Source organism: Chiroxiphia lanceolata, chromosome 14 (genome assembly GCF_009829145.1).
Source record: "Chiroxiphia lanceolata isolate bChiLan1 chromosome 14, bChiLan1.pri, whole genome shotgun sequence".
Lineage (NCBI taxonomy): Eukaryota > Metazoa > Chordata > Aves > Passeriformes > Pipridae > Chiroxiphia > Chiroxiphia lanceolata.
The window spans coordinates 9,851,210-9,868,497 of NC_045650.1; the positions used below are offsets into that span (position 1 = coordinate 9,851,210).

At 47.5% G+C, this 17,288-nt stretch overlaps 1 protein-coding gene across 1 annotated transcript in view; it reads left to right on the plus strand.

The window, feature by feature from the left end:
• Nucleotides 1-1,952: 1,952 nt before the first annotated feature.
• HS6ST2 (heparan sulfate 6-O-sulfotransferase 2) overlaps nucleotides 1,953-17,288 on the plus strand; it is a 127,341-nt gene continuing 112,005 nt past the window's right edge. The window contains exon 1 of the mRNA XM_032702304.1: nucleotides 1,953-2,555. Coding sequence (XP_032558195.1) covers nucleotides 2,044-2,555 — 512 coding nt within the window. The 5' untranslated portion in view covers nucleotides 1,953-2,043. The remainder of the gene's footprint in view (nucleotides 2,556-17,288) is intronic.

Genomic DNA, 17,288 nt, shown 5'->3' on the forward strand with positions numbered 1-17,288 from the left:
TTTTCATTAAATGGTGCAATCCATTCGTTTTGGAGATACAAACAGAAGAAAATTAACTCAATAGTTCTCATGCCTAGAATCTTTGTGATAAAATTGCCTATTATTGTGAGTGTAAATGTTTTCAAAATATTAGAGACAACTGGAAAAAAATAGGAAAGACAGGATAGCTTGATCAAGGATGAAAACCATAAAGACATCCCCTCCTAACACTATATGTACCTGCTGAAATTATTTAAAGAGAATTGCTGTGAGAGGAGGAGAAACGAGACAGGCCATTTTTTTTTTCTTTTTATGACGAATAAAGGTCTGAGAGAGTGTTTACAAATTATTTTGTTTGCTGCCTGCTGTGCATATTAGAAAATTCAGCTCTTGGCTGATTGGCCAGGCAGAGAAACAGAAGCGTCACAGGTGGCAGGGGAATGAAAGCTGAGGTGTTGCAATGGGGAGGGGAAGGAGAAGCTCATTCATTTCCACCCCTACCTGAGATCAGGGGTTAGTGAGATGCAGTGGCTCTGTAACATCTGCAGCTGAGCCCATCAGTTAAATAAATATTGGAGCACATCAGTTAACCCGGGGTTGGCCAAACCCGTGGTCCTGCCCTGGTTGCTTTTCCTTGGAAGGACAGGACACTGGGGATTGGGGTAAAAACTCCCTTTAGCCAGAAACCTCATGTTTTTTATTTGCTTTTTCTTAGACGGGTGCAGCTCTCACAGACATTAACTGCCTCAGCATCAGTCGCACCAAGAGGGAAAGGGAAGCCTCAGGCTCACCGGCTGTGCTGTGCTCCCCAGTCCTGCCCGGTGCTGGCACGTGGCGGGTGGGTGTCCCTGCCTGTGGAATGACACGGGGTGAACAGCTTTGCAGCCGCTATCCCCGCACAGACGGGGCGAGCGCCCGTGTGCTCCCACCCACAGGCCTCATTGAACAGCCGCCAGCAGCTGGAGGGCTAAACATCATTTACATATAAATATACAAAGGACTTTAATCGGAGGTAAATCCACAGAGCCCTTGTTGTTATTGTTTTATTTACAGAACACTCTCTTTGCGCAGAGGGGTTTCGAAATATGTTGACAGAGATAGCGCAGGTATTTGCTACCTGAAATAAATCGAAACCACTCGGGGCGTCAAGAAAAACAGCCGATGCACTCACACCACACTCCCCCATCGAAACGCGGGGTGTTGGTGTGAGTTATGGAGAGAAAGCACCAGCGGGTCCAGCGATGGGGGTGTGTGTGATGGACGCGCTGGACGATGGCACCGCAGCCGTGCCACTGCCGGTCCGGCGCGGGGCCGGAGGACGGAGCCCCCCGGTGCGCCCCGGTGCCGGGCACGCTCGGAGCACGCTGTGCCCGGCGGCTGCTCCTGGGAGCGCCGGCCCCCCGTCCGTGCGTGGACCGCGGTACCGGTAGCAGTGCGGGTCCCGGTGCGGTGCCGGCTCCAGTGAGGTGCCGGTCTCGATGTAGTGCCGGTCCTAGTGCCGGTCCGTGCGTGGAGCGCAGTGCCGGTGCGGTGTTATTCCCTAGTCCCTGTCCCTGTCCCCATCCCGGTGCGGCGCCGAGCGGCCGCGGCGGGAGCGGTCCCGGTGCAGTGCCGGTCCCGGTGCAGTGCCGGTCCCGGTGCAGTGCCAGTCCCGGTCCGTGCGCGGGGAGCGGTGCCGGTCCCAGTCCCGGTGCCGGTGCTGGTCCTGGTCCCAGTCCCGCGCAGTGCCGGTGCCAGTCCCAGTCCCAGTCCCAGTCTCAGTGTCAGTCCCAGTCCCGATGCCCAGCGCCCGCGCTGGGGGCGGTCCCGGTGCACTGCCGGTCCCGTTCCCAGCCTCACTCCCGTTCCCGTTCCAGGGCCGCGCCGGGGCGGTGCCGGCGGGGGGCGGTGCCGGCGGGGCGGGCGGAGGCGCGCGGCGGGCGCGGCGCGGGGGCTGCCGGGAAGGGCCGTGGGCAGCGGCGGGCGATGGCGGCCGCGCGGGTCCCCCCGCGGGGGCGGCGGCGGCTGCGGCGGCGGCGGCTGTGAGCGGGGCGGCGGCGGCGATGCGCGGCGCTCCCGGCGACGATGGAGGACCGGTCCCACAAGGTGCTGCTGGCGCTGGTGATGCTCTTCCTCTTCGCCGTGATCGTGCTGCAGTACGTCTGCCCGGGCACCGAGTGCCAGCTCCTGCGGCTCCGCGCCCTGAGCCCCGCCGCCGCCGCCGACCCGTACCGGGCGGAGGACGAGACGCCGGCGCGTTTCGTTCCCCGCTTCAATTTCTCCGCCGACGACTTGCTGCGGCGGGTGGACTTCAACATCAAGGGGGACGACCTGATCGTGTTCCTGCACATCCAGAAGACGGGCGGAACCACCTTCGGGCGGCACCTGGTCCGCAACATCCAGCTGGAGCAGCCCTGCGAGTGCCGCGCCGGGCAGAAGAAGTGCACCTGCCACCGGCCCGGCAAGCGGGAGACCTGGCTCTTCTCCCGCTTCTCCACCGGCTGGAGCTGCGGGCTGCACGCCGACTGGACCGAGCTCACCAACTGCGTGCCCTCCGTGGTGGACAGCAAGAAGGAGGTGCGGCTCCGGCCCTCCAGGTGAGGCCGTGCCCCGGGGGGCTCCCCGCGCACCGCGGTCCCTCCTCGGGACGGGCGATGGAGCGGCGGGGCGCAGCCGTGGCGGGGATGCTGCGGCGGGAGGAGGGAGGGGGGAGCCCGGTGGGTCCCGAGCACCCCGGCACGGAGCGGGATGCACGGCGGGGGTGCAGCGAGGGCTCCGGGAGCCGCACCGGCCCGGGGCCACCGCGGCGGGCGCAGCGAACCCCGAGCTCTGCAGAGCGGACGAAACCTGCCCCGCGCCGCCGCCAGCGCGGTGATGTAAGGGATGTCCCGCTGGCTGTCGCGGTGGTGGCCGCTGGTGGGGACAGCCCGGGGGGTACGAACGCAGTGACAAAGGAACGGGCCTGGCAGCCCCACGGCTCGGAGACCCCCGGAGCGGCTCTTGCAGGAGTGAGGGTGCTCCGGATGCCTGCGAGCTTCCCCGGAGCTTTTCCATCTCTGGCAGATCACCTGGCTGTACTGAGCTCCTGTAAGCTCCTGCGTACGCCAGGAATTAGTGTTGGTTTGGGGAGTGTTGGTAAGCCACAGTATCTTCTTGCATCTGAAGTTTGGCTTATGAGAAAGGCGGCTTTGCAAAGTAAAGGTTACTGTTATGGCTGTTACCCGCAAATATTTGCGTTGTCCTTCAGCCCTAACCTTGATTATTTTGTGTTTGCGTTTTGAATTTTAGTGGCACTGCTCTCTTCATCCTTGCACCTTTCTTTGTTGCCAAAGTTGCCAACCTCCCCTGACCATAGCCAGGGGATTGCCTAAATGCTGCCCCTACCTTTCAAAAGCCCAGCTGGCTTCTTCCTCCGAGCAGTGAGGACCTGCTTCCTCCATTCCCGGAGCTGTTTGATCACAGCCTACCTTCAGTTGTAACAGCCTCAGTAGCTTATCCGTGGCTGTACACGCAGCTGTACCGTGTAGCAGAACTGCTCAGGGTTTTAGTGTCTTTTCATGTTCTTTTGCTGGGAAATTAGCAACTAGAGTATCACTCCTATTGTACTGTGAGACTAATGGCAGGTCCCCTTACAAAGAGGCTGCTGTTATATATCATGCTCTCTGAAGTCAAGTCTAAGCACAGATTTACTTGAAATACAAAGCAATTTCTTTCTAGAATTCCTTTTATATAGTGTGACACTACACTGCCATCTAGTAGAAAAATGTTTAGCGTCATTATCGTCCTGTACCCAAGGAGCAGCTCTTTATCAGACTTGACTATTGTGATTCCTGCTATTTTGTCTTCCTTACTGCTTTTAATTTTAATTGTCTCATTTTTGTGACATCTCATTTGCAAACATCAGGAACCAATTCCTTTCCTTTGGGTTTATTAGCTTCCTTGTTTCAGGCTGCTCAGCCTTACAGGCTATGTAGTTTATTTTACCTGTCCTGTAAATATGCTGTTTGTCAGCAGAAATGGAAATTGCAAAACATGTGCTCTGTTTTTCTGTACAGTTTCCAGTGATCTGTGTTTCTCTTCCCCCAGAGATGGGCCTGGCCTGCAGAGCTATAGCTGTGGGGCAGGGATTCCCTTCCTTCCCCAGAGACAGGACTCTCTGTGCTTGGGCTTAGCTGTGCCCTCTAGAAAAACGGGAGACTCTTTGTGCTGAACTCACCACCTGAGGCAGAAGGGAATGCCAGGCTTGGAAAGCTGGTGTTTTGTCTGTAGGTTTTGGCTTTGTATGGCTTTTCTCCTGTTGGATACCAAACATGCTTTTCTGAGTTGAAATGAAAGCAGGGCATGTACCTGCTCAGGAGTCGAGTGATGATTCCTTGTCCAGCAAACAATGTATGTTGTCACAGCCAGCTTCTTAGAGGTCCCTAGAACTTGTGACTTGGGATCGAAACCAGGAGAGAGGGAGGAAAATGGAGCTGTGATGATTTTGTGTTAGGTAGGGGTCTACTCTCTGAAAGGCTTCAAGGTGGTATTATAATTTTAATAACCTAATTACACAGCTTGCTGAATAGCTCCAGTTATTCTCCAAAAATTTGTCTTGACAAGCAATTATTTGGACTGCAACTTCTAAATGTTGAAGAGAAGTTCTTAAATGAACAACAGTCCTTTCAAGTCTTCCTGCCCATTTTAATACGTTGTCTTTAATTTTATTTCGTGTTCTTGATTTAACAGCATTCAGCTGACAACTAGTTAATTGGTACTACTTCCTAGTGCCAGTAACAGACGCAAATATAAGCCCTTTCTGGGCAGATAAAAGCTGCTTTCAGAGCAGCAGTAGATGTGGGATGAGGGTGTCTGAGCAGGGGAGCTTTCTGGCTCGGAGCAAGGCCAGCCTGGCTATTCCTGTCCTGAGGTTTTTTTGGTGGGGAGGCCTGACCATCCTGGGTCATAGGTGCTGGTGGGAAGGGAAGGAATGTCACAGCCCTGGTGTGCAAATCCTGCGGGAAGGGGGAGCACCTTGGAGGAGTACAAGGCCCGTTTGGGAAGCATTGTCAGGACAGGGAGCAGGATTTGGTCAGGAGCAGACGATGACTTCCTCAAGTGAAACTTGACTTGACAAGGGTGGGAATTCCTACATTTATAGTTAAGATGGTTAAAAAGTGAGACCTTTTATAAGAGTCATTTGAACTGCTTGGCATCTGCATAATGCAGTCTCTAGTTACTGTCTTGGGGCTGTGTAGCTTGTTTGGGAATAGCCAAATGAGACTGGAAAACTTTTTAGCTTGCATCTCTGTGTGATTACTTTGCACAGATGTTTGTCTTTTCAGGCATGAAGAATCTATTTGTCAGACTGTTGGTTACCTGGGCTCTTTTTAATGGCCTTTTGTTTAAAAATTGAGTCTTTGTTAGTCTGAGGAAAACCCCGTCCTGGACCTTGTAATGCTCAGCACCAGGTACAGAGCATTGCTGTGGTGAGATCTGCTGGGATCAGCCTGGAGGGTGTGCCCATGGAGAACCTTGCTGCCTGCAGCAGTCATCTTCCAGTCTCTGCTCTTAATTCCATCAGCAGTCTGCCTCTGTTTTCTTTGGGAGTTGCAGGTTTGGAGGGCAAATTCTTGAAGGAGTAGAAATACTCAGGGTGGCTGTTGTGATATGTTTTGTTCTGAATTTAACACAATGGTGCTTTCCTGTCTGTGAGCATATAGGTTCCCAAAACTAACTTTCTTTTGTAGTGGTGGTCTGTGATCCTCAATAAGTAGTAAGCAGATAAATAGAGCTCCCTTGCCTCCTTTGGCTCTTCATTCCCCTAGAGGAACATGGTTCTCTGGGTGGGGAGAGGGATTTTTGGTTTTTCCTTCTTGGGTCCCATCAGGGTGCATATTCTGTGTGCCCCAGTTCCTGCTTGTCTCCTGCTCCACCAGCCGTGCTCACCACTGTGGCATCCAGAAATTGCAGGAGAGGGAAGGGGGAAGGTGCAGGCACAGTTGATGCTTTCAGTGCTTTGGATTTGCTGCTTGGGAGGTTGATGGAATGAGCTGATGGTGGTGGCAGAAAGGAGGGGATTGTCTCAGCTTCTTGGCATCAGTGGTGAGAAAGGAGAAATGTGCCTTTTCCTAGTTGTGAGTGACTGACTTGGGTCACTTGATTGATTGTGGAAGACTCAAAGCTTTTGGCACACTGAATGGAGGCAGCATCCAAAGTAACTGTGCATTAGAGCATCACAGAACTGAGATTTCTCTCAGCTCTGGCTAATTATTATGGGAAGTATCTACTGAAGTTGTCTATAGCAGTAAATCCAGTGGCACCATTGCAAGAAACAAAAGGACTTGATGTTAGACAGGAAAATGTAACGAGACATGGGAGTAAATACAGATATTGACATTCTTAAGGGGTGTCATGACTTCATAGCCTCGTTGGGTGAGAGAAGTGCTTATGGGTAAAGGTGAGGCTGTATTTGGTGTTCCTGTTCCTCCTGGCTAGCGTTAGAGGAAAGAGATGTTCTCTGTTGAGAGGAGAACAAGCTTGCAGAACTTCCTCTGGAGCCAGAAAGTCTGAGATTGGGAGAAACTTCCTGCTGCTGGTACAAGCCTGTTGGACCAGGACCAGGGATGGTGCCTGCTGGCTTTTGGGATGCCTGATGCTGGCACTAGGTTGTTGTGATGTAGGGCAGAAGCCACTGGAGATACATGGGCATTCTTGTCTTGTCCCTGCATGTTAGTTAAACACTTCCAAGTTGAGTCTTATGAAAACCTAAAAGAAGGTGCATTAAAACATTTCCTAGCAAACTGGAAGTGTTTATTGTGTGTGTCTCTGTTGACTGAGCAGATTAATCCTCAAACTCTTGGAAGTGTGGTGGGATTTGTGTCTGCAAATCTCATCCACTCTGAGGTTTGTGGTACTGGGTCTGACTGAGATGGGGTCAGTTTTCCCCACAGCAGCCCTTGCAGTGCTGTATGTTGGTAGCTAGAAAGGTGTTGATAACACACCAGTGTTTTGGCTACTGCTGAGCAGGGCTCCCATAGCTCCAAGACTCTCTCCAGCATTCCCCCCTGACCAGTAGGTTGGGGGTGGGCAAGATCTTGGGAGGGGACATAGCCAGGAGAGCTGACCTCAAGTGACCAAAGGTGGGCACCTGGTGTCCAGCCGAGGTCAGTCCATCACATCGACCCCAGTGTGCCTGACTCCTCGCCAGCCAGAGCCCCAGGAAGAAGGCAGATTTGCTGCAGCAAGTCCTGCCACCATCCCTGGAGTGAGTGTGGATCATCCTGGAGCAGGCTGGGACCTGTGCCTGGGTTTTCCCAGTAAGCTGCTTTGGTGCGCAGAGGGAAAGCTGTCACATAACGCTGCCAGGGAGAGAAAAATCACTTTTGGGGTTTGGCTCTTAGCAGCTGTTGAGTGTGCTTCTCCTTATTGCAAAGGTGATATATAGCTGTGCAAGCGGATGAGCTCCATTGTTTCACCTGTAGTGGTGGAATTTGGGGAACAGTTAAGCCCCATGAATTATCACTAAACCCCTTGTAGAGTGCCCCAAGACTTGGGGTGGATAATGTAAGCTTTGGCAAGAGGTGGACAATTTAAAACCTCTGGAGCTGGTGGAGCAGACACCATTTCCAAGGATGGAGTCCCCCCACTTTGCGGGGTGAAGCCTGGCTGGGGCGGAACTGCTTGGGGAGAAAGGGGACCAGCCTGGCTGAGCTGGAGGCTGTGAGTGAGCAGATGGGGTGGCCTGCTGTAATTTGGGTCCTGGCCAGAGCACCAAGAGGGTGCCTGCCTGCCTGCCCTTGAAATATACATCACTGAAACTCCTGGAGAGAAACTCTGCAACAATTATAAAGCCAAAAAAACCCAAAAAACCAACCTAACCAGAACGGAGCGTTTGCAGAGATGCCGCCAGGCCTGAGCGACTCCAAGCTGCTTCATTTATCAGTGAGATTTCCTAATGACCCTGCTCATTTTGGTGTGGTGGCTGCTGCGGCTGCAGGATGAGATGTGCAGTGAATATTGCCTCACCACCCACAAATGTGCACCTGCAGCAACTGGAATTCCCCTCCTGGCAACCTGGTGGTCTGAAAGCTGGCTCTGGTTTTGGGGCTCTGGGAGCAGTGGGCCAGCCTCCAGAGTGAAAAAGGGGCTTTGAGGGGAAGGGCAGGGGATTATTTTCATAAGTACAAATGTTTCCTTGACCTAATCCCATTACAGGACCTGACCTTGAAAGGTTTGGTTATAAACTTAAGTTCATGGGTTTTTTTAAGTTTGGACTATAGGACTTGTAAAGCTCTCTAAATTGGTATTGCTGGTTTTGCAGATAAAGTGGTGGACTTCTTAAAGGGATTAAAAAATCATTTTCCATATTAGGTCTCTTCAACTCTCCTCTAAATCTTTAATAAAGTGCAAATTGACTTTTAGTTATTTAGAAGTATATGTTTCCTACTGTCTTTTACCTTACATTTTTTTTGTGGGTAGAGAGAAGTCATTAATTGTTGCAAAAATAAATCCCAGTGATTGCAGTAGAGCAAGATATGAGGCACAGGCATTATTCCTTGAATTGTTTATTCCATAGGTTATCTAAGTTGGTCCTCTCTAAAGGAGAGAGTGGGAATTTGAACACTGTGGCATGGTGCTGTTATACTAAGATACAATTACTTTTTATTGAAAAGGTGCCTTTCTGCTAACTTTTCTTTTGGCATTTGTAAATATTTAAACTAAACTATAAATACATGCTTGGACTGTATTAAAATAGACACAGATTGTGCCTTGTGATCCCTCTTGATAACTTTATAACCTTTAGTAAAGGTTATCAAAGACACTTGGAAGTCAGGTATCACCAATAAGTTATTTTTATTAAAAGACAGATTTTTAAGTTTAACAAGTTGATGGTTGGTTCTGAGGCATATTAACTGAGATTAATTTGTGCCTCATTTATTTAATCTGAATTGTCAGGAATCATGTTCTCTACTGATGTAAATGTCGGCAAAAAGGACTTATTAGTAGATTTGATTGCTTTTTAAATTTAACTAGCAGAGATGCACTGGCATGCCTAAGAGAATTGGTCTGTTTCTGTGAACAGTTCAGTGCCTAATGAATCACTTGAATGTACTTTTCTGAAGGAAAGCAGAGCAATTTAAATGTGCAATGCATTGATTTACCTCAAATGGATTAGGCCTCTGTGTGCAATCCTTTGCATTAATTTACTTTCTCCACAACCATAATAATAAAGGCAGCATTTCTGTACGGCATCAGCCCAAAATTAGCTCACGTAACTTGCCAGAAAGCAAAAATAATTAATATGTGGCTGAAAATGGGAAGTGGGAATGGATCTTTTTGAGAAGACATGGGTTTGGGGTAAGTGTGGCGGGTTTCGGGATGTCTCTGGGAGCTGTGCCAAGGGCAGGACTGCTGGGCTGGATGGAACCCACCTGGAACCTGGCAGGGACTGTCTGCCCCTGTAAGCAGTGGTTTAGTGTAAGGAGGAGAGAATTGTGTCAAAGGTACTGATGTTTTCTTGACTTTACTATGGAAAAATATGTGTATGTATTTGTACTTTTGTGTAACTTGAAGAGATTTTTGTGATAAGGTCAGTTTGGGTTTCTTTTAAATGACAGAAGAAACAATACAAAAATCTGTAACTAGAGCAGATTCAGCTGTAGTAACTTTCCAGCCCTCTCTTCCCCTCCCCTAAGACTCAATCTGCCAAGCAGTCGGCAGCCAGGATGCAAAACTCCGGGTAATTCCTTATTTAACCACTTTGCTGCAGAAATGGCACCTGGGCTTTGTTTCACTCTGCAGGGATTACTGTGGCCAAGACTCAGCCTTTTCTCGAATTACCCATGTAGGCTCCTTACATACTTGTGAGGATTAATTTCCCCTTCCCTTCTCAATCAGTTAATTCCCATTGCTGGACAGCTGCCTGCCCGGATGTAAATCTGCAGGGAAGCGAAGCGATGGAGCATCCCCAGCCACTGCCTTCCTCCCCTGGGAGCCTGGTTGCTAGTTCCCAGTTTGGAGATGGAATGCTTGCCTGAGCAGTGCCTGTCTGAGTTTGCAGCATCTTGGTTGGAAGCAAAGCCGACCAGGACAGGAGATGTAGGATAGTGTTTTTCTGTGGGAGGATGAAGGCAGCACAGTGACTGGGGTGGGGAGGAAGTGTCATTCCTGCCTTCCTCCTCCTCTTCTTCCTTGGCAGCTGGCACTGAAGAGCAAGCATGGATTATTGTTTATGATTTACTTGCTGATGCTGGCAATTGTACACTGTGTTCTGGGACTAATAGGGTAGCACCAAATTATTCAGGCGTTATTGAAACAAATCACATTTGTGATGAGTAATAAGTAGGAGACTTTGGTATTTATGAATAATTAAAACAGTAAAGTTTTTCTTAGACGTGAAGAAATGATTTAATTTCCACTGTGAACACTCTGTAAAATTAATACAAGATAATTGCATTTGCTAATGTGAGACTAAAAAGCCAAAGCAATCTATTCTTTTGTGTTCAAGTTCATAGTGTTGATGTAAACAGCGAATGTATAACTCATTCAGTATGTTTTCATTGGGTGGGACCTCTGTTTAACATCAGTGGGGCCGTTGTTGTTGAAATAGAAAGTCTAGTGGTAAACACTTAACTCGCTGTAGCCTTTTGTATCCACTCCCATATATCTGGGTGGATAGTGTATATATGCGTGTAACAAGATAATGTTTTTGAATGAGTAGCAATTAGGACCAGACTATTTTCTTTTTCTCTGACTCTAGCCATCCTTCTCAGCTGTTCATGCTTTTAAAGACAGAATCCATTTAAGCTATTATATACAGCTTTGAGTGAAATCTCCATTTATTTAGTCTTGAAGAAAATCATTAGTCTTTAGAGGCCTATAAGTCATAAGATCCATTAGGGTTGAGACTCAAATCATGTTACTTCTTGGTTCGCAGCTGCTTATCCAACTCTGAGGGAGCCAAACTTTTGATGTAACTAAATATATGCAGCTACGAGGGAGATAATCTTGCAGCATAAATGATTTTGCACATCTCCATAAAGGCATGAAGAAGAGTATGCCTTTCATGAGATACTTGTAGCAAGTGCTCCTAATTTCCCATAATCAAAAGGACTATGAAGTTTTGATGCTCTTAGAGGTCCAAGTAGCTGGAAGATCAATTCTGCCTTTACTCCATTTTGTATTGGCTAAGTTAAAACATTGCAAGGCTCCCAGCAGTGGGAATCTGCTCATTCAGACTGCTCTTTGAACTGTGAGATCCTTCAGCAAATGCCCAAATCAAGTGACTAGAGCACAGTCTGCCACTGATTATTTTCTCCAGCCTTCCTTGGGTTCAGAGTAAGGCAACAGTTTTAACCCCCCTGTTAAGCAAAACAATGTTTCCTTGGTCAGAGCCGGAGAAGCTGCTTTTGAAAGTTGCTTTTTCAGGGTAACTGAGGAGAGAGCATTTCCTTTTGCCTGTGGGAAAGTTATTCCCTGGAGTGATCCCAAGCCGTTCTGAGGTTGCAAGGTTTTTTTTTGTTGCGGGTCCAGAGGAAGTTGTTGGAAATGTGCTTGTTGAGCAAATCCTGCCAGGTACTAACTTTCTCCTATTTTTTGCCAGCAGTTAACTCCTCTTGATAGTGAGGATGCTGCGGGGGTTGTCCTCCCCATGTAGGATTTAACTGGGGCTGGAGGTGGGAGGAGGTGTCTGTCCGTGCAGCGCTCCCAGGAGAGCGACGGGTTTTGTTCCTCCTGGAACTGATTCCACCAACTCTAGAAAGTGAGGAAGATGTCTGCATGGCTTCTGCCTTTCACAGAGCTGTTTGTGTTTCTGTGGGGAAGTTGGATCTAATCAGTACAGTGGTAGCACACGGGGAAGGGAGAAGACAAAAGCGCTCAAGGAAATGTCAGACACAACAGGATGCGCCTGCCTGATGATAGCTGAGTGACTTGCAAAAACATAAATGGCATAAATTAATCTTTAACTCCTTTAATTTTTGCGTGCTGCATGTCAGTCTTTAATTAAGAGAAAAAGCCTGTGTTGGCATGGTCTCCCCATTACGTTTTCTCTTTTCCTTGCTGTTCATCTTTAGCTGAAACTTGTATACGTTGGTTTTTTTATTTTGATGATTTCCAATAACTTTAAATCTTTAGGTCAAGAAAATGTGGAGTAGAGTTTTTGCTTTCAAATAAATCCAACTATAAAGGTAATTTTTTTGTCTTTCAAGTGGCAGGCTGCTGCTGGGGTCTGTATGCTTGACTCTGATCTGTGTGAGAGAAAAGTGGTAGATAAACATGCAAGTGGGATTTGAGAAGCCAGGAGTTTACACCATGCCTGTCATCTCATCTCAGCCACTGCCTTGTCTATGTAATTCAGCTATTTGCATGAGGATGTCTTTCCCTGTGTATGTAGCATAAAGGATGTTGGATTTCCTGGCCTGACTGCATGTAGTAGCTCTGCTGCCTGTGTGTGACTAGTCCTAGGTAGAGGCACTGGAAATATTTCTAAGTGTTTAGTTTGAATTTTGGGGAGCTGTAGTGTTTAAATATCAACCCAATGTGCTGTGCTGACAGGTGACTCCAGCCTGCCATGTATGCTGCCACATGCTGGTGTCCTGTGGGGGCTGTGGTGTTTGTTCCCTTCCTGGGAAGGGAAGAGGAAAGCTTTCAAACCATGTAGCTACTGGTGTGCGGTCACACTGCTCAGTGCTTCCAGTCCAGAGCTGTTGCACGATCTAATGTTCACCCTTTTTCACGTCCAAAGCAGTGTATGACCTTACCCTTTGGAAGGAACAACTTGGGAAGATCTAAAGCCTGGTACAGTTGTCATAAAGTATGGTCTAAGCAAGCCCTAAAGGTGTGTCTGTAAGCCTGGTGTTCTGGCTCATAGAAGGGTGTAGTGAGAAAAGCTGGGACTTGTCCTCCTGACTAGGAGACTTTGGGTATCTGACACCAGATGTCCTGACCAAAGTCAGTAGGAATGAAACACTGCTGCTGTGCTTTAAGCTGTTGCTTTGTCTGGTTGCAGTGGGTGCCTGTTAAGGCTGCAGCTGCTCAATGTGGAGGGGACAAGAGCATCAGAAGGCACAGTGGTAGCAGAGCCCTAAGAGAAGCTTCAGTTCCTTATATCTCTTAAACACTATTTGTTTGTAAAACTATCCTGTATAGCCATTTAAACCACTCCTGTTTCTGAAACAGATCAGACAGACCCCAGGTGAGCTTGTGTTCTTGAACATAACTGATGCATTTTGCAAAGTAGAGTTATAAATGCCTTTTTTCATCCCATTTCCAGAGGAGAGGTAGAAAACAAATGAAAAGAGTAGTTGCACCTGCAGCTGCTTCTCCTGAGATGAGCCAGCCTTCAACGGGCTCACTTTCCATGCTGCTAGTTGCATTTTGAATGTCAGCAGTATTCTGGGTTGGAATGTGAGCACTCAGAATTTTATGGATAGAGACAACCTCCTCACTGAGTTAGATTTATGGGGTAGTGCTGATAATACCTGCTGGAGTTTGGAGATTGCAGCTTGCTAGCAATGATGCAGAACAGTGGAACAAGAGGGCAATGGCTAGGGATGAGTTTTGACTGGGTAACAGTTCTGCAAGCTGCTTTATCACCCAGTGTTTTGTGGCATATTTAACATGCTACCACATGCAAGAAGAAATTGCAATTTTTCTAGAAATACAGTCAACAGAAAATGTTGCACAGGAAATGTGCGGGCACTGCCTTGTATTTTGGAATTACTGAGTTCTTTTGTTACTTGCAAGGACAAAAGTGTGTGAGTAATTATCCTTGTTTGCAAGCATGGCTGAGTGCGTTGGACCTGGGGTTTGGTTCAATACAGCTTTTGAAAAAATGTACCCTAAGTATTTTTAAATTTATTTATTAGGACCTTTAACTGAAGGCATGTAACAGAACAGTGCTGGTATTTTTGGAGAAGGGATCAGAAGGAGGTTGTGCATCACTAGGTTTAAGTGGCACGCAAACTCTGTCTTGTCAAGCCAGAACTCTGTTGCGTGAACAAAAGTACTTAAATATATTGCTTAAGCATAGACTTAGTGTTTAAATGTATTGCTCAGTGCTTTGCAGAATAGGGGTCAATAATGGCGTGAGCACCTTTTGTTACCCTGGGATAGTCAAATTTTGTGCTCTGCAGACTTGGGATTCCATGTGTCTTTGCTCTTGTTTGGGATGCCAGCTTTGTTCTGCTGTAATTCTCCTTTTCTTGGAACTGGCCAGTGCTGTAGCTGTGTGTGCACCAAGATAAGTGGAGGGTGCAGGGTCTAGAGACTTGCTGAGACAAGTGAAAGTTGAGATTCCCTGCTTCAGGACCCGAAGACCTAGGGAGCAGCTTGGATAAGTTGATGTGTCCGCGTGATGATGTCCATCCTGGCTGGTATATCAGTTTTGGATTAGGACCTGAAGGACCAGAAGTAGCAGCTTTTTCAGACTTCGTGTAACCACTAGGCCTCTGCAGGAAGAGATGCCTTTCCTGGGCATGTTTGATTTGAGGGTGTAGGGGAAAAGGGGAGTTTTAGGCCTCTTTTCCACCAGCATCTGGAACAGCACACCGAAAAGGCTGGCTCCGTTTGACCTGAATCCGGACCTCCTGTCAGCCAATCCCTTTTATAAAATTGGTCAGTGTATCAGGCAGCATGAAGAAAAAAACACAGAAAGGACTTAAGAATAGCTGAGCTCATGGTGAGATAAAAATTTCTCAGAGCCTGGATTAGGGAAGGATCCGGTTATTTGTAAAATATATAAGCAGATTCTCTGGCTCGGCCGCGGTGGCTCAGCAGTCGTGCTGGAGGATTTGATTGTGTGCTCAGCCCATCCTGCTGCTCTCCCAGGTACAGCTGAGTCTGGAAATTGAGGTTTAAGGCTGACGGCAACTTGTTTATTAAATGTTGCAAATTAACTGTACTTTGGAACTGCAATTATAGGCTTTTTTTACAGAATCTAAGGCTCTCTTGTTTCTTGTCTAAAGGGTTGGTTTTGCTTTTACCATCATGTTATGTTATTTTTCTGGAATTCTCAGGACATTTTTGCTTCTGCTTTTCTTCATGTATCACCTGAAGTCATGAAGGTGTATTCATGGAAGAGTTATGGGTATGAAGTGCGGTATCATATTTTATTTTTTCCCTTACAGTAAAAATATTTAATGTCTTATATAATGGTCTATCAAGATAAGTGATATTCTGGTTTCTTTACTCTTGTGATTAAAAGATCTTTTTAAGGATATTTGTATGTCTCAGTACACGCTGGAGTCCCAGTTACTTGTAGGAGTTGTTTATAATGGAGATTAGGTTGGTTAAACCTGACGTCTGACATCTCATGATGATGGATACTCAGGCTGAAATTTGATCATTGAGAGAAGCTAACACAGTCTGTGAAGCAAGTTGCTCTTTTTTGGCAGCAGGCGTTACCAAACTGCTTTCCTGTGACTTTCACCTCTGCATATTCAGCTTACCTAGAACCTGTTTCCTTTTTGAGGATATCTTTGGGGTGAGAACCGCACCTCCTCCCTCCTAACACGGGTGAGGTGGAAGTCATTGGGCACATGAGCATTTACAGGTGGCTTGCCTGCCTAGGGCTGTATCTTTTACAGTGCAGTTATCATTTCAGTTGTGGCAGAGGACTGACTTAATTTTCTATGGAAAAGGGAAGCAGGCATCTGGGATGCGATATAAAGGCAGGAATTGCAGTTCTGGGCTGCTACATGTCATTGCCTTTTAGTACTTGTGGAAATTTGTGTTGGGCTCTCTTGCAGTACTTGGGAGATGTGCTTTCTTTTGGATTTAGGTTATTGTATAATTTATAGATGCTGGAGAGTACATTGTGTCCCAAGGGCATGACCTGTGCTTGTGTAACTGATCCTAAAATCTGCAGTGTGCTGGCTGGTGGGAGTCAATCTTGGATGTTTGGGGAAGTGGGGAGCAGAACACAGGCTTTTCAGCTCATGTGGACAACATCCTTTCATTTTTCAATTTGTTTTTCATCTTGCTTGAGCAGCTGAGACGAAACATCCCTTTCTGTTAAGGACAAAAGCAAAAGCCTTCACTTTAATGCAGGTACCAGGGCTGGGATGTGCTGCAGTCGCTTATTGCATCAGTTGGCTTTGATCCTTAGTTGTGGTGTAGGAGTGCACAGTACAACTCAGGAAAGTGTAGTGGTGAAGTGTTTTTAAGTCCCTGGTCTAGACTGACGCCGGTGTCGCCGGCCCAGAGTAAGCTGAGATCACTCCAGGCTGCGAGTGCCGTCGAGCTCTTTGGGGTCACCCACAGCAGTCTCATCCCCTGGTGCACACACAGCCCAGCCAGCTCTTCCCTTACCGCCTGCTCCCCCTCCGTGGGTGTCCCCCAGGCAAGGAGACTGGAGGACAATTTGCTGGGAGCAATGTCAAAAAGATGTCTGTTCCCTCACTGCTTGAAGATTGGAATTCTCATGCTGGCTTTTATTTTTTACACAGTTTTTGTGTTAAACAAGAGCAGCCTTTTTGCAAGCTCCACTGCTCCTTGGGCTGGGAGCAGGGTGAGTATCTGCCTAGCAGAGATTTTGTGATAAAATTTATTGTTGCTGTACTTGAACACTAACCTGAGGGATTTTTTCCCTTCTCTCTTTAAACAAACTTTTTTTTTTTTTTTCCCCCACTAATGGAAAATTTCAACTTGTCCTCCACTTAACCACAGTTCAGGTTTTTCCAGGAAGATGGAATGAATCAGTAACGCTTCCCTCTTTTGCTTCCTGTAATCTTAGCTTATTTTGTTATTTTTATTGTGGGTTTTGATTGCATAAAGACCTCCTGGCATCATTTTCTAGACAAGAGAGGACAACCAGGATCTCTAACATGGTGCTTCTCCCTCAGGAGCTATTTTATCCCCAGACTTTCAGAGTTTGGAAATTACGGATTTAGGAAGAGGATGAAGCTGAACAAGGACAGATACTTCTTACAGTGTGGTGTTTTACTGTGGACTGAAAGGTTTTGATTCAAATGATGTGCAGGGATGAGCATGCAGGAGCACAGGGAGATTTCAAGCTTGCCCTTTGGCAGCAGGGTGAGGTAGCTTCCTTCCACAGCTGCCAGGCAGCCTCTTGGTGCTCCTCGGCTCCTTTGTTAGCACTCACTCCTCCTTGCAGATCCCAACACTGTCCCAGAGGTTTGTTTTTGATTGTTTCACCTTTCACATAGCCTTGACACTCTCTAGATTGATGTCTTGAAGCATGGGTTTAAAAATCAAATAGCAAATGACTGCACTCTAATGGATGTTATTGCACTAGACATTATGTTTTAGAAGTCACTGTGGTTAAATGGAGTATCTCTGGAATCTTGTTTTTATCAAGACATTTATGTTCCACTCTAATTTTTGCA